Source organism: Myotis daubentonii, chromosome 10, assembly GCF_963259705.1.
Source record: "Myotis daubentonii chromosome 10, mMyoDau2.1, whole genome shotgun sequence".
Classification (NCBI taxonomy): Eukaryota; Metazoa; Chordata; class Mammalia; order Chiroptera; family Vespertilionidae; genus Myotis; species Myotis daubentonii.
Genome location: NC_081849.1, coordinates 26,355,638 through 26,377,381, shown reverse-complemented (window position 1 = coordinate 26,377,381; position 21,744 = coordinate 26,355,638). Strand labels below are relative to the sequence as shown.

Below are 21,744 nucleotides of genomic sequence, written 5' to 3'. Positions count from 1 at the left end.
ATACTGAAATTACAACTATAAGACAAAACAGCTATCATCCAGAACCACGGGAAAGCTGGCCAAGTGGAAGTTCTACAAGCTCATTGAGACCTGGTAGGAGGTGCAGACGCACCAAGAACAGAGGTATGAAGGCGTGCGTGAGGCGGCTGCACCTTGGTGCGCGGTTTTTTTCAATCGGAAGGGGATACAAGCTCTCGGACGCACTGAGCTCGTTTAAGGCGAGATTCTTACGGGGAGAAACTGGACCAGGGGTGGGCAAACTTTTTGACTCGAGGGCCACAATGGGTTCTTAAACTGGACCGGAGGGCCGGAACAAAAGCATGGATGGAGTGTTTGTGTGAACTAATATAAATTCAAAGTAAACATCATTACATAAAAGGGTACGGTCTTTTTTTTTTTTTTTTTGGTTTTATTCATTTCAAACAGGCCGGATCCGGCCCGCAGGCCGTAGTTTGCCCACGGCTGTACTGGATTGTCTTGCAGCGGTTTGGAAAGTGAGGGGGGCTTTCTCGCAGAGCTGCTTGCAGGGATCATTGTTGCTGTTGGGGGGCGGGACTACAGAGACGCGGAGTTGCGGAGACGCAAGGAGTTGTGGAAAAGCTGACGACAGTTGCTCCGCCCTGGTGATTCTCTGAGACTCCGCCCCATTCAATTTACATCCCCTCCCAAGCTGTGCTCAGTGGTGCAAAGGAATCACCTTGGCTTTTGCAGCCTAATCTAACTGCAGCTGGGTTAGAGAACTCCAAACCTTCCAAATTCCAAACAAAGAGGAGAAATCTGCTGATATCGCTGTACCTCCTGCTGGGTGGACTCACACAGTGGTTGACTTGGAGATCCAGGAGCCAGGGTACCCCTGGTCAGATACCAGATTTCAACTCCTCACATCCATAAGGGACACACTCAAGAAGCAGACTCAGTGAGCACCAAAGCCCCACTGAAGCAAGTCCTGCCCCATAAGGGTGTCTCCAGCACAGCAGTTCTTATAGACACAGTGGGTCCTTGCAGTCAGCCAAAAATGCGAAGACAAAGAAACATGTCACAAATGAAAGAAATGGAGGAAAGCAAGCTAATGGAGGACATAGAGTTCAGAACCACAGTTATAAGATTACTCAAGAATCTTCTACGAATTTCCGAGGAACTTAGTGAGACCTTCAAGGATCTTAATGAGAATGCCAAAAAAATGGAAAAGGACCAGTCAGAAATTAAGCATACACTAACTGAAATAAAGAATAATATACAGAGATCCAACAGCACACTAGAGGATCCCAAGAATCAAGTCAAAGATTTGAAATATGAAGAAGCAAAAAACACCCAACCGGAAAAGCAAAACAAAAAAAGAATCCAAAAATACGAAGATAGTGTAAGGAGCCTCGGGACAACTTCAAACGTACCAACATCCGAATTATCGGGGTGCCAGAAGACGAGAGAGAGCAAGATACTGAAAGCCTATTAGAAGAAATCATGACAGAAAACTTCCCCTACCTGATGAAAGAAATAGACATACAAGTCCAGGAAGCGAAGAGAACCCCAAACAAGAGGAATCCAAAGAGGACCACACCAAGACACATCATAATTAAAATGCCAAGGGCTAAAGACAAAGAGAGAATCTTAAAAGCAGCAAGAGAAAAACAGTTAGTTACCTACAAGAGAGTACCCATACGTCTGTCTGCTGATTTCTCAACAGAAACTTTGCAGGCCAGAAGGGAGTGGCAAGAAATATTCACAGTGATGAATGCCAAGAATCTACAACCAAGATTACTCTACCCAGCAAAGCTATCATGTAGAATTGAAGGTCAGATAAAGAGCTTCACGGATAAGAAAAAGCTAAAGGAGTTCATCACCACCAAACCAGGATTATATGAAATGCTGAACGATATTCCTTAAGAAGAGGAAGAAGAAGAAAAAGGTAAAGATAAAATCTATGAACAATAAAGTGACAACAAATAAATACCTATCAACAAGTGAACCTAAAAATTAAGTCCGAATAAACTGGTGAATATAATAGAAGCAGGGGCATAGAAAGGGAGTGAACTGACAATTCTTGTGGGGAAGGGAGTGGGGGGTGCAGGAAGTGATTGGACAAAAATCTTACACCTATGGATGAGGACAGTGGCAGGGGGTAATGGGCATGGGGTGGGGTGGGAACCAGGTAGAGGGGAGCTATGGGGGAAAGAAAGAGGAACATCTGTAATAATCTGAACAATAAAGATTTATTAATTAAAAAAAGAGAAACCTCAGTAATCTAATCTAATAAAAGAGAAACATGCAAATTGACTGCACCTCCGCTATGCCCCAAGCCACCCTTACCAGCCAATCAGAGCGACTATGTGCAAATTAACCCAACTACCATGGTGGCAGGCAGCCACGGAGCTGGAGCAAGCAGGAGGCTTGGTTGCCTCGGTGATGGAGGAAGCCAAGCTTTCCTCCTGCCCTGGCCGGCTGTGGCCTCTGCTCAAGGAAACAAAGTTTCCATTATAGAAGATTAATAAATCCTAGAGACCTGCTTCCAGCCAGCCTCCACTGGGAGCTTGGGTGACTGGGGGCCGTGGCCAGCCTGCAAACAGCCATCAGCCCCTCACCCAGGCTGGCCACACCCTCATGGGGTGAGTGTCCCCACTGGGAAACTGTGGCCAGCCTGCAAACAGCCATCTGCCACTCACCCAGGCTGGCCAGGCACTGCAGCGGGACCCCCACCCGGATCCGGGACACCCTTCAGGGCAAACCAGTCAGCCCCCACCTGTGCACCAGGCCTCTATCCTATATAGTAAAAGGGTAATATGCAAATTGACCCTAACAGCAGAAAGACTGAGAATGACTGGTCACTATGACACACACTGACCATCAGGGGGCAGACGCTTAATGCAGGAGCTGCCCCTGGTGGTCAGTGCGCTCCCACATGGGGGAGCTCTGCTCAGCCACAAGCCAGGCTGACGACTGCCAGCACAGCAGTGATGGTGGGAGCCTCTCCTGCCTCCTCAGCAGCGCTAAGGACGTCTGACTGCAGCTTAGGTCTGCTCCCCACTGGCAAGTGGACATCCCCTGAGGGCTCCCCGGCTGCCAGAGAGATGTCTGAATGTCAGCTTAGGCCCAATCTCCCAGGGAGCGGGCCTAAGCCAGCAGGTGGTCATCCCCTGAGGGGTCCCAGACTGCGAGAGGGCACAGACCGGGCTGAGGTACCCCCCCAGTGCACAAATTTTTGTGCACCAGGTCTCTAGTTTATAGATAAGAAATTAAGTCACAGAGGATAATGTCAGGAAAGGAGCACTGTTCTCTTTAAACCTGATTCTGTAATTAAATTCCTTAGCCATGCTTCTCATGAGCTCTATTTATCTCTTCTTTTAAGAGAAAGCAAACGTGATGTGCTTCTGTATTTCACAGTCCTGCTGTGAGCAAACACATGCACACACACATGCATACACTCTTTATGTGACTGTGAAGTGCAAGTCATGGGCAGCATGTTGTTCCATTCTCTATTTCATGACGATTCTCATTATTTCATAGCCATGTTTCAGATGCTTATCAATTTAAATCTGAATCTTTTAAAAGATTTTATTTTATAAAAGTAAAGTGTCTTGTTAGATTAACTGCTTACTGTTAAAGTCTATAAATTATATAATTGAAATTAAAATATGTGAAAACCATAAAAGTATCCAAGCATGCAGTAAAATCTTATAATTTGCGTTTATTTAACTTACAAGTTGTCCGGGAGTTAGAGAAGATATATGTTTACTTAAACTAATAGCATCGGAGATGGATGGGGTGGAAGCGAGGTTGGGTTTGGTAAGAAAATTTTCTAAGAGGAAATCTCAGGTAACTTAGTAACTTATTTTATAATCGTCATGTATGTTAGAAGTTACTAGTTACAGAGAATAACTTGGTATTATAATTATTAGTTTCATTAAAACAGTTCCTAGGGACCTTTACCCAGTAACACTTTTAGAAGACTGGATCCAATTGCTGAAGGTACTTGAAAATGACATAAATGCATTTATTTTAAAGTAGATTTTACTCATTCTTGCTGTCTTCCTACCATTTATTTTACGTAGTTTCATATTTTATGCTTTAGTGAAAGCTAATTTATTTTTGGTGTTTATAGAGAAATTATTCCTTACTAAACTCTTCATTCCTTAATTTCAAACTGGAATCCCTGTGAATTATTATATGTTAATTTAGAGTGAGTAACTTTAATTCCTTTTCTCATTTTCCTTAAATATAAAAATGATATGGCCGTATTGAACTGTTTGCTCACTGTTAATTCTAATATTGTCACCTACAAAACATACAGTTTTAATTGGCCAAAGGCTATTTGATGTAGATAAGTTTTGGTGGGAAGTATGTCAGCTTGAGATAAATCTATGTTTGGAAAATTGTTCTTTCAAAGTCATTAACCTGAAAATGTCTGTAACTGTTTAAAAATGAAAATTTTTTATTAGTTTTTGGGTAAAGGGGTGTCACTCTGCATCTGTGTGCATTTCTGTGATATCAGAGAGCTGCGGTGTTTAAGCTGCAATTTGTACCCACCTTCCTTGTTTTCATTGGATTACTAATGGAGTCCTCGTCCGTGTAGACATCATGAGAGAAAAAATTTGACCATTTGATGATTAGTAGAAAGTGGCTTTGGATACCCTACGGAAAATCAAGATGATCAGTGCGAAATACAGTTTTGGTGAGTGTGTTGATAGAGGAAGCTAGAAGTACTTGGGCAGCTCAAGGCAGAGAACATGGGAAAGGCATATTGCTGTCATCTGCAAATTTTTATCTGTGTTTGAAAAATCCATATTACTATTAGTGCATTATTTATGACTCTCAGTAGTCATGCAAACTGTAAGTAGCTAGGGTCCCATGTTTTTCTTGTGTCAGGGTGAACATTTTAGCCCAGTCTAAAACCATGGTGCTCAGTCTAGGGCAGTGCTGCTTCCATGGAGGCAGCTTAGAAATTTCTGGGGGAGCTACTGGTATTTAGGGATGTGGGCAAGGATCTAGACCAGCGATTTTCAACCTTTCTCATCTCGTGGCACACATAAACTAATTACTAAAATTCTGCAGCAAACCAAAAAATATGTGTTTTTGCCAATCAGACAAAAAGCAAAAACAAAAACAGGTTAATTTTGATTCATTCACACCAGATGACTATTGTTGCTTTGGCTGTCATTTTTTTATTTGACAATCGATGGGCAAAGAGGTCAGCGCCCCTGACTAAGTAGTCAGGTATTGCATGTTTCAAAAATTCTTGGGACACATCTGTGTGCCGCTGCACACCCATTGAAAATCGCTGATCTAGACGCCTTGCTATGCCTGGGATGGTTCTGCCACTTGAAGAATTGTCTGCTCTCAGTTTCTGAATGTTCCTTCAGAAATTCATGCACTTGAAAACCTTACCCAGCCCAGAACTTAATTGTTTTATATACTAGTATAAGCAGAGAGTATGTTTGGCACGGTTTTAAGCCATATGGAGCTTTTCAGGAATGTGTAACAGTAGCTATATGATTTGCCATATAAGCTCAAGATTCAGACTATTGTATTACATCTTCCAGTGTAGTTAGGTTTGAGCATTTCAGAGTGAAAAGCCGTTATTTCATTATAAATTAGTTTATTTTTAAGTGTTTATTACACATCGGGTTTTATATGATCAAAACATTTAGTGTTAGATTATCGTCTATTTTCAGGATAGTAAAGGGAGTAGAACCACATGTTTGCTATAAAAGGGCAGCATTAGACCTGTAAGGTTGAAACCACTGGGCTGCGTGGAAGCACCTTTTGCATTGCTGTTTTATAGTTCCAAGTATTCTAAAGGGTTTACACCTTACACAGCACGTAGTGTAAGTTACCAAGATGAAATGCTCCTGCAAGGCAAGAAAGTGTTCCGTCCCTTTCTTTCTCTATATAACACTGGCATTAAAGAAATGTGTGGCTCATCAGGAATATGATTATAATACATGTTTTTTACTGTTATCTTCTGTTTAGCTTAACTTTACTGTGGATAATTTATTTTTAGGAAAAAGGTTAAGTACCTTCTTGCATTTAAATTAAAGACAGGACCAGACCTTTGGTCTTGAAATCCTTGTGCAGTCTTTTGTTTTGAAGGTGGTGAAATCATCTGTGATCAGCTAATTCCCAGAGCTTCCACAGTGCTTCATAGGGAATTATTTTTTAGAGATTATGACTACTTATGACTACATTGAAATGGTATTTTCTGAACAATGAGTGGAGATTTGTTACTTTAGACCAGTGGTTCTCAACTTGTGGGTCGCGACCCCTTTGACAGTCAAACGACCCTTTCACAGGGGTCACCTAAGACCATCCTGCATATCAGATATTTACATTACGATTCATAACAGTAGCAACATTACAGTTATGAAGTAGCAACAAAAATAATTTTATGGTTGGGTCACAACATGAGGAACTGTATTTAAAGGGCCAGAAGGTTGAGAACCACTGCTTTAGATGAAGGGGAAAAAAAATAACAGGGTTATGGATATAATTTGACTTAAAGAGGCTGAAATAATTATCACAATGTGAATTAAATAAAAAACAAAGCTCAGGATATTGCACTATAGTTTAATGAAAAAATTATACCAGTGCGTGTTTTGCTGTCTCACAGTTTTAATAAATTTGAAACACCATAAATAAAATATGAATTAAGCATGGGTAAAAAATCAGAATTGCTTTATTTAAAACGTCCCAGCAAAGGCAATTGTTCTGTGTGCGCTAGTGTTAACCAGTTAACTGCCATGCATCCAGAACGGAAGATAAACAATCCAATCAAAAATGGGCAAAGGACCTAAATAGACACTTTTCGAAAGAGGATATACAGAAGGCCAAGAGACATATGGAAACATGCGCAAAGTCACTAATTCGAGAAATGCAAATTAAAACAACGAGATATCATCTCACACCTGTCAGAATGGCTATCATCAACAAATCAACAAACGACAAGTGCTGGCGAGGATGTGGAGAAAAAGGCACCCTGGTGGGAATGCAGACTGGTGCAGCCAGTAGGTGGAAAACAGTATGGAGTTTCCTCAAAAAGTTAAAAATGGAACTCCCATTCAACCCAGTAATCCCACTTCTAGGAATATATCCCAAGAAACCAGAAACACCAATCAGAAAGGATATATGCACCCCTATGTTCATAGCAGCACAATTTATAGTAGCTAAGATTTGGAAACAGCCTAAGTGCCCATCAGCAGATGAGTGGATTAAAAACCTGTAGTACATCTACACAATGGAATACTACGTTGCTATAAAAAAGAAGAAACTTTTACCATTTGCAACAGCATGGATGGAACTGGAGAGCATTATACTAAGTGAAATAAGCCAGTCGGAGAAAGATAAATATCATATGATCTCACTCATATGTGGGATATAATGATGAACATAAACTGATGAACCAAAATAGATCCAGAGACAAGATAGCACTGAACAGACCATCCAACCTCAGAGAGAAGGCAGGGGAGAGGGCGTGCAGGTTAGAGATCAACCAAAGGACTTGTATGCAGGCATATTAGCATAACCAATGGACACAGATACTGGGGCAGTGAGGGCTTGCCCTCAGGGTTGGGAGTGGTGGGGGGAGGTCAATCGAGGGAGAAAAAGGAGACATATGTAATACCTTAAACAATAAAAGAAATCATAGCAAAATGTGCTGTGAGCCTTGCATCAGGGTGGTAATTAGGGAAGTGGACTAGAATATAACATATAAATATTAATTGGTCTGTGTTATGATACATTAAACAACTAGATATTTTTGACTAATGGATACATTGTAGTATCTAAATTTTAAAATTTAAATTTATTGAGGTGATTTTGGTTAACAACATAAATTTCAGGTGTTTAGCATTATAATTCAATATCTATGTATTCTATATTGTGCTCACCACCAAAAGTCTAGTTTCTTCTCTGAGTTACTTTTGAGAAACAACTACCATTCATCAGTTTCTTATAATTTAGTTACAGATTGTTGATTGTGGCTGCCCTTCACACTGCATAGATCTATTTGCAAAAATCACCTTCTATTCATTATTTTTCCACCCTGTTCATTGTTGTTTAATTTCTAAACTTGTTGAAGAGACACCTACCGTATATAATTGCTGCCTTCCGTTGTTCTCCTACTGATCCCCGATGCCCACACACTCTGATTTCCATGCCCTCCATGGAGGGATAGGTAATTGTTAGCCATGCTGCCAAACCTTCCTCCAGTGCCCAGGGTAGACATTAATTCACTGAACTTGGATGTGGAGCCCTCCTACACACACCACCTCAGGCCGCTACGGCCAGTTCATCGGAATTGGCCCATGGGATGAAATCTGTGTTTTTTTTAAACATATTTTATTGATTTTTTACAGAGAGGAAGGGATAGGGATAGAGAGGTAGAAACATCTATGAGAGAGAAACATCGATCAGCTGCCTCCTGCACACTCCCCACTGGGGATGTGCCCGCAACCAAGGTACATGCCCTTAACCTGAATCGAACCCGGGACCCTTGAGTCCGCAGGCCGACTGAGCCAAACCGGTTAGGGCAGGATGAAATCTGTTTACCCTTTCTGCACATGGTATCTTGGTTCATTTCTTCCTTTCCATTCCATTTTTTCTTTGTCTCTATTGATGTTCTTTCACTTCCCTCCATCATCTGATGAATTTTTAAGGCCTATTCCTTAGCATTCTACTTTTTTCCTTACACATTTTCCCCCAGATCTCTAATAGTCATTCCAAATCAGCTTTTCTAGCCAAATCTCAAATCAAATCTGAATTTTAAATTCAAATATCTAAGTGCCTACAATTTCGTGTGGTGATTTTACCATTATTTTCAATTGAGTATGTCTGAAACTGAACTCATTATTTTTCTTCCCCAAACAGCCTCTCCTTTACTTAATTGACCATAGCATTTATTAATTTTTTGGCATCTGGTTAAACATTTGACTTCTTTCTCTTCCATCTCTTGATCAATCACAGACGATCTGTTTTTCCCATGAAAGCTCTTGTGTTTTAGACTCCACCTTTATGGCCAGTATCCTCGCTCAGGTCCTCATCACCTTATGTCAGTGTCTCAAATTTGAGTGAGCACCAGGGTCACCTGGAAGGGCTTGTTAATTCACAGATTGCTGGCCCTCATCCCCAGGGTTTGTCTTGTAGATCTGGGGCTTAGCAGAAATACCAAAATGTATACACACTTTGAATGATGATAAAGTAATTGTTTACTAACATACAGTTCATTTTCAAAATTTAAAAGAATCTACAGAAATGAATAAATTTTTTTGTCAGTGCCTGTTTTCAAACTGATGACTGTTGTGGATCAGGCTCTGCTGATAACATGAAGCAGTGGAATCACAAACATTAAGAATCATTTCGTTCTGTATTTGTGTGCCCTCAATTCATCAACTGTTGCCAGGTTTTGTACTGTAAACTTTATCTTTTCTGTATCCCCATAAAAAATAGTCTAGTGGCACTTCAGGATAAATTTTCTTTGTTCAAAGCTTAGTCTGCCTTCACTCACTATTTCAGATCAGTTAAACCTGAAAAAGAGTGAAAATTAAGTGAGTTATCAGCTGTTAAAGTTTGTATACATTTTTTGGGGGGACATCCTGTATTTACATCTCTAACTAAGGCTACACTTTGAGAATACATCATTCCCTTATACTTTCCCCATCCTGTTTGTCTGCAACCCTTTGCCAGGCAAAGTTTGCTATAACACCCTATATCATGGCATTATTCCCATACATTAACAACTGTCCATGATGCCCTATTTTTTAAAAAACATTTCTTATCTAAATTTCTGCCTAGTTTCTAAGGCTCCTCATGATTGAGCATATTTTATCTCACAAACAAGCATTGTTTGCTTTCCTTTCCCTATGTCTAATGTAGGCCCTTGCTCACGTCCCCCCTTCATGAAGCACTCCATGACTGCAGCTGACCTTGGTAAGTGTCCTTAATGCTAAACCTCAGTAGTACAGTTGTGCTAACTTAGACTTTAGTCTCCTTAGTGGTAGGGACCATATGTCTTAATATCTTATAAAGCCTAGCATAGGATTGACTCAATGTGCATTTGCTACTAGCGAACTCATTGATTTCCCTAGTTTGTATATTCCCAGAGGTTGCTTGATTTTTGAGAAAAAAAAACAAACAAAAAACACCACAAAAGTAACTTCAGATGGTTGACCAAGGAATAGAAAATTGAGCTTAAACATTAAAACTGGAACCGTACAGCCAGCAAATATGCTTATAATGAAGACCCATTCTTCTGTAACAGTATGCCGTCAGCCAAGGTGGCTCCAGGTGTTACCCATTCTTTCCTTTATGAATATTATGCTGAGGGGCCTGGTGCCTGGTGGCTCCAGGTGTTCTGTAAAGGGTCCAGGGGCAGAAACCTGGGGTGGCAGTGGCGTGGAGAGGTTCGGGAAGGGGCTTGTCTGGCAGGGTTTTGTTGAGTAGCAGTCACACTATACTTCGATTGCATGACTTTTACAGTGTGTATGCTGTATTTCTTCTAAATCTTCCTTCAGGTACTCCAAAAGTTGGTGACTTATTACCTAATGCCTGACGTTTGACTCCACGAATCAATGAATTATCACGATTTCATGGACTTGTGTGCTTTGCAAAGCCTGCCCAATACGGCTCTCTTCCCCACTCTGTCCTGCCTCCCCTTAGTTTTCGATTTGTCTGGAGAGCCTCGAGGCTGTTTTGGTAGTTTGCTAGGTGAGTAGCAGATAGACAGTTTCTCCAAATGAACCAAGTGCAGTCACTTCAAGGCAAACAACAGACAGAATATGCCGCCAATGATACACTTTTTTATTCTTTTACCTTCATTCTAAGAGGTTTTCAGGGGAAGTGGAGGCTCCAGCATGAATGCTTGTGTCAGTCTCCCATTTAACATGACTGTGTCAGGGGAGGGCTGCTGGAGATTTTCCAGTTTGGGCCCTAATTTTACAGATGATAGCCTTGGCCTAAAGGAATGACATGTTTCTGAGTAAAATCACAAAACCTAAGGTGGCAGAGACAGGACTGGATAGGAACCCCTTTTATCACCATCTTGCTCCTCTTTGTATTTCAGAAGTCTTTCCACAGAAACCTTGAATACAGCCCCAGTCAGGACCCCTGGAATGAGAGGAAACAGGTTTGGGTGGTTTGGGAACTTCATTTGGGGTTGGAGATTTAATGCTGTTTAATTTATAACTTTCTCCCCGGTGAACAAAATACATCCATTTGTGAAACAAACAAAAAAATTAAGCTATGCATCAAAAAGCAATATCCAGAAGTAATTATTATTTTTTAATTTAAATTATAGATCTTATTTTCCCAGAGGCTTTGGGAGGGCTCTCAACTGTTATTCAGGATATTAAGACACGAAATACTAAATGTATCTGATTCTCAATACTGGTTTAAAGAATTGTCTACTTACAAATGTGGGGACTGTGGCACATGAATGATGAGCTTGTCTGTGCTGTACAGCCTCTGCAGCCTGGTATTGATGTTTGTTTTCGCATAGAATGGGACGTGGATCTGGTTTCTGTGAGTGCTTGTTGTGGAGCAAGCAATACAATGACACTATTTGCATATTATTAGAAATTTACAAAGGTAGATAAATCCTACTGGCACAATAGTACTACAAAATAAACCATTAACTGGATGCTCTGAATGGTTAGGTTGCCAATCTCTTTGTAACACTGTGCATTCCAATTCAATATTTATGATTATGAATGTTCAGTTAAGGCTTTTCATTCTAACATCATTATTCACTTAATGTATAAGTAGCCTCAGTTACCCTGCCAGGGATCTAGACAGATGGCTTTTTTTTTTTTTTTTTTTGAAGGCAGTCTTAAGATACATTATCCTTAGGTGAATGTAATTGTCAGTTGAACATCATACTCTGTGTGTATTGTCTGCCAACTAGATGGTGTCAGAAATGAATATTGTCAGATTATTACATGTTTCTTTCTAACCCCTGAGATTTATCCCAGTCATCTTTCGACTCTTCTTCTAATCAAACCCTGTACCTTAATAAGGAAAGTAGCAGGACAAGATTTATCCTGCAACCTACGCTGTGAGTTATTTATGTCTAATATACTGTGTGTTGGATTTCATGGGTGCTTCCATTATTATTTTTTAAACAACCAGAGCTCTTTTTGTATTAAGGAATTGGTTGAAATTATAACATTAAGGGATATTTCTATGAAGCTGAACATTTAATTTGGCTCTACCAAAAGGCATAAGTTTGGCTCAACTATCTCAATCCTAGCGGAATCAGTCTTTATGTAAAATCTGCTGCTTGTGTTATGCAACTATATACATTTATTTTCTTTTTAGAGTAGATCTTCATATCTCTCCTCAGTGTTTTAAAACTAGCCTATGAAAATACAGGCTTTATAAAATTGGACATGGTATGTATCAACAAATGGTAAAGCCAGAAAGAGAAATGGAGTAAAGGAAAAAATCCCAAAGGACCTGACATTTTTCTAGTAGGCAAGGCATAATTTTTATTAAGTAACTTACAGAGATTCTTTAAGAATATTGTAATTAGGGAATTATAGGGTGAGGATTAGGCAAAGAAAATGAAGAAAAGGGAAAGTCATAGGTGGAAAAAGTTACCAAGGAAATTGGTATGTCCCTTCAGTTCCAGGGAATGAAAGTCTCAAATCATGATTGCATTTTCAGTCTTTTGTTTTATTTCAGATGATGAGACATTTCATAAAGTCATTCTATTTTTTGGAGTCATTTCTGTTCACCAAAGAACTGTCTTAAATATATTATAGTGTCTCCCCATCCCCCTCATTCCCTCTCTACCAGTTTAACCAGTTTCTGAAAATGGAAAATTTGGACATAAAATCATATAACCCAGAAGATAGATGAGGTGTAATGAATATATGCTACATGTTCTCTGAGGATTAAGATATGGTATTCACAGTTGCTAAGAATACTCATAATTAAGTATAAGGTTAGGAGTTTCTCATTGATCCTGAACTCAAATTAGAAATATAGATTCTTAGAATGTCTTGAGAATTTAAATTCTTAGAAATTTGGAATGTGGCTAAGAGGGGTAAATTATTGCTAGGCATTCAGTAAAGAAGAAATTTTGGACTAACCAAAATATTCATTTAGAAATGTTGTTTACTAAACAAACAAACATAATTTTGTTAGGAAATCATGAGCTGCTTTCAACCACACAGATATTTATCATTTTCAGTAATAGTTTCAAATAGAGAGTTTAGGGCAGACTTGCTGTAACCAAGCAATAGCAATGCTTGACTTTTTCCTCATATGTCTTATGGTCAGTGTCGACCTACTATATCTAATTGACAAAATGCCAGTGTTTGCATTCACTGAGATACAGTTGCCATTGAGACAGAACTTAAATTGGGTTCCGAGATTTTTAAAAGTATATGTACGAGAAGAAAACATCCTTTGTCTTCATACACTTTGAAAGGAAAGACTGTATGTATGTAAAAGCTATAGAACCATACTTCCTGCGCTTGCAGAGGTTGTGCCGATTTCCATGGCAAATCTGATTTCTATGGCTTGGACATTTCTCATTTTTACTTTTTCTCATTTCACAGACTTTGCCAGTCCCTAAAGATCTGCTTGGAGACACACTGTGCTAATCAGCAAAGTTGGCCTTTCCTGTGCTTCTCTTAAAGTAGCCCATCCAGAAACACTGACCTTTTAGTTTAATAACAGTTTTGAGAAAATGTTCATATCCTGAGAGCTGGAAAGAGTGTTTTGAACAGGGCCGTTTAAAATAGCGGTCTCCCGAAGGTGTATCTTTTCCCTTGCGCACTTGGGGTCAGACCTACCAGAAGAAATATGTTGTTGCGTTCTGTATTCTATTGATTTAAAAACAAATAACATGAAACTTAGATTTGCTAGAAACCCATTACTAGACTGGTTTATTTTCCTGCCTGGGCTTTGACTTGCTATTTTAGATTTTAAACTCACTATGCTCGATTGTGTTTTATCTTTTGTTATTTTAAATTCTCAATTGTAGCTAAAGAAATTACTTTTTCAGCTGTGATCTTAGAAGTGAGACCCAAAAGGTGTGTGTGTGTGTGTGTGTGTAATTTTTCGTTTCTCCCTTTGGTATACCTTCTTCAGTGGACCTGCAAGTGTGTCCCCGCGCTTCCCCCCCCCCCCCCCGCCACCACCCCTCCCTCCTTGCATTGCTGCTGGTTTTCCTCTGCCGCCATCCCCATCCCAGTTTCTCACCCCCTGGCCTACCTAGATGATACCACAGTTGTCTCCATCTGTTTCTCACCTCACCCCACAGCAGGCGGCAGGGCTGACTGTGATTGATAGGCAGGAGGGTATAGAGAAAGAAGACACGCTTTGAAGCTACATTTGCTTCTCTGCAGTCTCTCCTGCATGGCTTCCTTTCCATCCAGCCAGCTGGTCCCCCTTGGATAGTGGAGTCCTTATTGTTCCATTCCAGATTGGAACATAATAAATAAAAAGCTCACTTCTGCCCTAGCTGGTGCTCAGTGGTTAGAACATCAGTCCACAGACTAAAGAGTCGTGGGTTCTATTCCAGTCAAGGGCATGCAACTCAGTTGTGTGTGCGGTAGGCAACCAATCCATGTGCCTTTCTCTGTTTCTCCCTCTCCCTTTTACTCTCTAAAAATCAGTGGAAAAAATATCCTTGGGTGAGGATTAACAAAAAAACAACTCACTGCTGATTTCAGCTTTTCCCCTTGTAAGAAGCCCCTTTGTAAGAGGCACAACATGTATTGTGAAGATAGGAGACTGTATTAGCAGCTCACTTAGAAAACTGATCTCATTGCTTCATAGTTAGACCTGGTACACTGACATCTTTCGAAGCCGAGCCTTTAAAGGGCTGAATGGAATTCAGTTGCATTGTGATTGAGAATTTGAATTTTGCCTGAGAAAATTTTTGCTGTGGCAGTTTGCAACGATCTAGGGGAAGTGGCATGATTTTACAGGTACAGTTTGGCTGTGTGTTGATCCTGATTGGTATGTAGAACTTCAGAGAATAGTTTTATCAGATAATACTAATTGATTAAGTATTTGTTTCAATTTTTGCTAACAGAGTTAGTAGTTCTGAACACCTCCAAAAAATGAAGAGTCATGATTTTTGCTTGTTTTTGGGAAATAGATGAAAATGTGAAAATCATTACCTTGTGGGCTGTATAATCTAGAACTGAGATGGCAGACACCTATGTAACTCACCTGGTCCTGCTTTTGGGTGAGGAAGTCAAAACTCAGGTAGGTTATCTGATTTATCCAAAGTTCAGCTAATAGAGAAACAAAGAGTATTCAGACTCTTGGCTGAGCTGTTACTAATTTCACTTTTATTTTTATTGTAGTCTAAAACTTTTAATATTGAAAAGTTATAAGATTTGCCTGAATGCAAACAATTCCCTGTTCTAGTTTTTTTTTCTTGATTTTGTGTGACCTATTCAAAGCAGAGATGTGCATCTCTTCTACTACAGACTTTGAAGTAGGATCCAAGCCAAACAGCAGCATGAAATACATAGTTGGAAGGGACTCTCGAGAACATCCATTTGAGAACATCCATTTGAGAAAACTGCCGCCCAGTTTACCAATAAAAGTGTACATTTTAGTGGTTTTTAGTATATTTGCAGAGTTGTGAGATGGCTCGCTCTCACTATCTAATTTTAGAACATTTTTAACACCCCCAAAAAGAAATCCTTTGCCCATTAGCTGTCACTCTCCATTCTCACCTTCCTTCCACTCCTGGCAACCAGTCTAGTCTCCTTTCTGAGTCTATATACTTGCCTTTTCTAGATATTTCATATCAGTGGAAGCATGCAAGTTGTGCAACCTTTTGTGACATTCTTTCACTTAGCATGATGTTTCAAGGATCATCCATGTGGTAGCATCTTATCAGTACTTCATGACTTCCATGGCTGAATAATATCACACTGAATGGCTATACCACCAATTGTTTATCCATTCATCAGTTGATGGGCATTTAGGCTGTCTTCACTTTTGGGATGCCATGAATAATGCTACCATAATATTCATGTACAACTTTTTATACAGACATATATTTTCAAGTTTCTTGTGTATATAGAATACCGAAGAGTGAAATTGCTAGGTCCTGTGGTCACTTGGTTTAGCATTTTGAGGCCCTGACTGTCTCTTTTCTACAGTGGGTGCATCATGTTATATTTCGCCAGCAATGTATGAAGCTTCCAGTGTCTCTACATTTTCACTAACACTTGTTATCGTCTTATTGATTATAGTGGGTTCAAATTGGTGTATCACTGGGGTTTTTAATTGCATTTCCCAAATGACAAATGCTGTTGAGCAATTGTTCATGTGCTTATTGTGGTTTGTAACACTTCTTTAGGAAAATGCATATTCATATCTATGCCCATTTAAAATTGTCTTCTTATTGTTCTGTTATAAAAGTTCTTTGTATTTTCTGGATACAAGTTAATTGTCAGTTATGTGATTTGCCAATATTTCCTCCTCTCTGTGGGTTGTCTTCACCTTCTTGATGTCCTTTGATGCTGCTGTTTTCTGATAGTCCAACAGTAAGAGAAAACATCCTTGCGACCTCTCATATATCTTCTTTGTTATTGCCCGATGTCAACACAATTTAAAGAGGCTTGTGCATATCCTGTTGTAATTCACTTTTTGTCTGTGCCCCGAGGCAAGGTGCTTATAACGTTCAGATCATCACGTAGAGTGTTGTTGCAGAGCAGACGGTGCTGTTTAGGTTTCCATTTAACAGGCTACCGTTTGAAATAATAGGTCCAGTGTGTCTTCCTAGATCCTCCTAAGTGTTTCTGGTGCTTTCTTGGTCATAATTTTGGGTAGTGGGTTTTAGTGAAGAGGAAATAGTTAGTCTCTGCTTATTTTTTTTGTGGAAGGCTCTGAAGGAGTCTGTAAAATTTATCTATTTTGTTTGCTATCATAGCTGTAAGAATCTTCACAAAACACGTACAAAATTTTCTAATTGTAAAGACCAGATGTTTCACATCAAGTCACCAGGTCTGTAAGAAGCTCCAGCCAAGTTCTCAGCACTGTTCTGAAGTCTCTCTCCAGTTGCTGGCACTTGAATTTGAATGATATGTATTCCCCAAAATAGGTTTCAAAATGTCCACAAATGCCTTTTTTCCCCCCATAATTTATGGAAGAATGAATATAAACACAAATAATATTCTCTCTGTAATAAATGATTTTTAAAAAATGTTTAATTATCAAAGTGAGAAAGCTTTGGTGTAATTTTCCTCTGTAAAGTCCCTTCCTTAGATCGTCTCTTCCCTTTATATGCCATTGTCAGACTTTAGTGATAGGACATCCTTTTAAAGAATTTGCACTTAACAGCTCAGTCTCCATGGGCAGTAAGGAGCTCCTTGAGTTTATTCTAAATTTTGGCAGGTGTGGAAATTTCTAGGTCACCAGGGAACTCTTGATTAAGTCACTGCTGAAATGCACTAATTGGTCTTTTCCATAGTGCTTAGATGGTCCCAAGGAGCCACTGGCCAGCTGGCAGAACTTTGCCCTTTTAGCTCCAGTCTCAGCTTTGTTTTTGTGAGTATTTTCTTGGTTTTGTTTTTCAAAAATCACTAATTTCATCTCCTTTTGCTCTTTACTGATTCCAGTTTCTGATGAAGAACTGAAGAGAAGAGTAGCCGAGGAGCTGGCTCTGGAGCAAGCCAAGAAAGAGTCTGAAAACCAGAAACGGTGAGTTTCCTGGCAGGCAGGAGATTTTGGTCGACTTGTTATAATTATTAAGTATTTTTAGAGAGGAATAATTGTAGTAAGACTCATTATTTGTGTCTGGCTGAACTTCAGAATGTGCTGAGCGTATGAACTTGGCCATTTTCGGTTTTGGATTGTGCTTGTTAGCCCTAGGTTGCCCTCTCCCAAACTTGGTTATAAGTGTCCATTATATCTTGTGTGTGGTTCTTTATTGCATGAATACTGACTGAGCCCTGTTTTCTCAATAATGTGAGAAGTAGCTCTTGAGGATTCTCCAGGAACTTCACAAGCTAGTTTCTTTCAATGAATGTAGTTAGGATTGAAAATTATATTGTCTACTGTGGTTATGAAGGTTAGCAATATTGTAGCTATTAATGAATGCCATGTATTATCCATAGTGCCCATATTAATAAATAGCACTAATTATGAATATACTCACTTAGAAAACTGAAGATATATCAAAAAGATGTCAGGTTGAAAAATCAAAATCTTCTATAATTCCATTCTATGGAGAAACCCATCTTGAACATTTTATTCCTCTAGATTTTTTCTATATACATACTACTACATCATTTTTATCATTATTAAAACTACTACTACCACTAACAGTTAAAAGAATGTTCATTGAAGTGTTTTTGTAATAGTAGAAAACCAGAGGTAATTCCTATGGCCATCATAGGGGACTGGATGACTGAGTTATGGCACATGCCTCAATACAGTACTTAGACAGTCATGTAGATCCTTATGTGCTGATTCAAAAAGATGTTCAAAGCTATAAACTAAAAACCATACAATATTCAAAACAGCATAGGTAATTTTTTGGGGTAAAAGAACAACTTTTTAAAGACCTTTAAAGTACACAGTTATTCATAAAAATGTGCCAATACTTTTTAATCTAAGATAGAGTCAAGTGCTTTCCATCTGTGCTACTTCTGAAATTTGCATACAGCACAGAGCATTACTGTTATATGATCATGCAAATGCCTTTCTGCCATGAGCACTAAGCACATGCCTGCCACCAGTGGATGCTTAGCGTGTGCTTGTTTTTGTTTTGGTTGCATAACTGTTCTGCTTGGGAGAGCTAAATGTAAAGAATCTTTGAGTTGGATTCTCGTCTTCAATGGCCATAGGTCCTTCAACATATAATCTAACCTCTTTGGGCCTTAAATGTTTCATCTCTAAAATTTCTTTATTGATGTAAGTGCTAAGCTACCTCCAGTTTGCTTTTGAAACGTATAAAACAGAACATAAGTTTTAGATTAAGACTGCCATTTTCTCAGGAAATAGAGAAGGCTCATAGTTTAGGGTTTAAAAAATCAAGATGTAATTAGTACTGGTGAAAGAGTCTGTGTATATTTCTGTAGTTTTCCACATAGCACTTTATAATTATTTAATTGGGTTAGGCTGATGGAGTATGTAATTAGATTGTAAAGTTTGAATATTCCAAAAAATTCAGACCATGTTCATTAAGAAGCAAAGAAAATCAATATATTATGATAGAATTTCTTATCTTTGAAATTTTATTTTTAATTGAATTTTATTTTAATAAGGAGTTTTTTGGGGTTAAAATCATGTTTACTTTGCTTATTATATTTCACATAGAAATTTTTTGACTTTCCTTCTCTCCTTATGGTACAGGCTTCTTACAATAACTCTCACTCTGGTGTTTTCTTTCTTTATTCTTCCTTTTTTATTCAGCTTCCATTTGCTTTGCCTTGGTCTGTGAGAGGTAAAGGGCAGATGAGATGAATAAAAGGTGCCAGGGAGAGCCAATTTCAAATCGCAAGTGGACTGGGGTTGGCAGCCTAGCTGTAACCTGGACAAATGACTATTGATAAAGAATTTATTTTCTGTCACCTTTTAGGAAAACAGAGGGTGGTATAGCCTTTTTATTATTTTTTTTTCTTTTAAAAAATGTTTTATTTGAAGCCTTCATGAAAACTTCCAGCTGTCAAATCTTGGCACAATGTGTATGTTCATCTATGTGATAGTTTTTAAAAGAATCAATAGCTGTTTTTTTGTTTGTTTTGTTTTTGTACCAGAGAAGAAACTTTAGAAAAAGCATTAAGAAAGTTTTGTGTGCAAGGCAACTTTTGGTGTCAAGGCATTTATACATTACTAGAGGCCTGGTGCACGAAATTTGTGCAAGGGTGGGGGGGTTGTCCTTCAGCCCGGCCTGAACCCTCTTGCAATCCGGGACCGCTCAGGGGATGTCCAACTAATCCGGCAGTCGGACATCCTTCTCGCAATCTTGGACTGCTGGCTCCTAAATGCTCTCCTGCCTGCCTGCCTGATCACCCCTAGCCCCTCTGCCTACCTCCCTGATTGCCCCTAACCACTCACCTGCCTGCCTGATCGTCCCTAACTGCTCACCTGCCTGCCTGCCTGATCGCCCCTAACCACTCTGCCTGCCTGCCTGCCTGCCTGATCACCCCTAACTGCTTCTGCCTCGGCCCCCACCATCACGGGTTCATCCAGAAGGATGTCTGCAATGATGTCTGGAAGGTTGTTCAGCAGTCTGGTCTAATTAGCATATTACACTTTTTTTTATTATAGATTTTATCTGTTGCTTTAATTGAATGAAGCCTTGTAAGCAGTTTTAGAGGGTTCCTTGCGCCACTGTTTCAGCAATCCTTGTATCATCTATACATGCCCCCACTCACTCTGCCTATGTGGTGAGTGGTAAGGAGAAGCAGTAACATTTTTAACAGGTGAACTTTGTGGCAGGGAAATACTCTGAAATGTCTTTTATTAGGGTAGCTTAAATAAGAACCTTGTTTCGGTCAGGATTTTTTGGTTGAAAGATTGAAACTCTGGCTAACTTAGGAAGCAAGGGGATTTTTAGAAGCATTTTGGAAAGCTCAAAAGAATCAAAAGGAAGACTAGAGAACCCCAGCTAGGGAAAAACTTGTTACTACTAAGTTAGTACTAAGAAGTACTTACTCAAAAGAAAATCAGGATAAGCATTCCGTAACAAAAAGAAAAAGATGTTGGGTGGCTGAATTTCATTGAATTGAAGATGCCATTGATTATAAGAAGCATTGTATTTGATGTACCACAAGAAAAAAATTGCTGCAAATTGTAACACAATAGTTTATCTCTTAGAATTTTCTTATTGAAAGATCTCATTAGGCATGACTTTGATTTTTTTTTTTACAAAACATCACTTGCATATTCAAAAAGAGAAAAATGTAAGCAAAATAAATAGGTTAAGGCATTGGCGGAGATTTTGGTCCCCAGGAGATATCTGATAGTGTCTGGAGACATTTTTGGCTGTCACAACCTGTCAGGTGTTATTGGTATCTAGTGGGTAGAGGCCAGCAATGCTACTAACAATCCTGGTGTACAGCACAGCTCTCACCTCTGTCCCTGCCCAGAACAAAGAATTGTCGGGCTCAAAATGTCAACGTGCTGATAGTGAGAACCCCAGGGTTAAGATCTTCTTAAAAACCAGCTCACATTGGGTCTAGTTCTTCTGAATCACTTCTTGACTCAGGGTCTTGCTGTCCTTGTTTTTCCTCACATCATATTCTGTGCCATCAAAGCCTTGGCGACAGCGTTCCTGAAATGATTGCTCCACTGCTGTTCCTGGGATTTTTCCAGGCTGCTGACACCAGTTTTTGCAAATTGTGGTGCTTATGCTCAAGCTCTGACAACTGTGCAGGACCGCTGCCTGGCATACAGCAGTGTAAAATGCTCTCAGGCATGTGAAACAGAAAATACTGTCCTCGGGCTGTATTTGGTCAATACAGTTCATGTACAGTCTGGACCATACATTTGTGGGATTGGAAATGACTTCTTGGGTGTCTTGCCTTAACTCCCATCTAGTGCAAAAGCCTTTTACAACCTCTCTGATTGGGAGTGCCACACTCATTTAGATCCCATTCAAAAATCATTTAAACGGAAGATATATCATTAGACCATTTAACATTAACCTGAACTCCTGTAAATCTCCACTCTTTACTATCAGACATGCAGTTGCTTTAAAGGAGTTTTCTGCTGGGCCACAGTGATGGTGCAGCTAATTGTAAAGCACTGTGACTGTATGTGTTGTATCCTCATTTC

General features: G+C 39.5%; 1 protein-coding gene across 2 annotated transcripts in view; it reads left to right on the top strand.

Annotated features, from left to right (window-relative positions):
- The window catches only part of CHCHD3 (coiled-coil-helix-coiled-coil-helix domain containing 3), a 272,956-nt gene that overhangs the window by 47,613 nt on the left and 203,599 nt on the right, over positions 1-21,744 (top strand). For both annotated transcript variants that reach the window (XM_059711819.1, XM_059711820.1), the window contains exon 3: positions 17,580-17,661. In XM_059711819.1, coding sequence (XP_059567802.1) covers positions 17,580-17,661 — 82 coding nt within the window. The remainder of the gene's footprint in view (positions 1-17,579; positions 17,662-21,744) is intronic.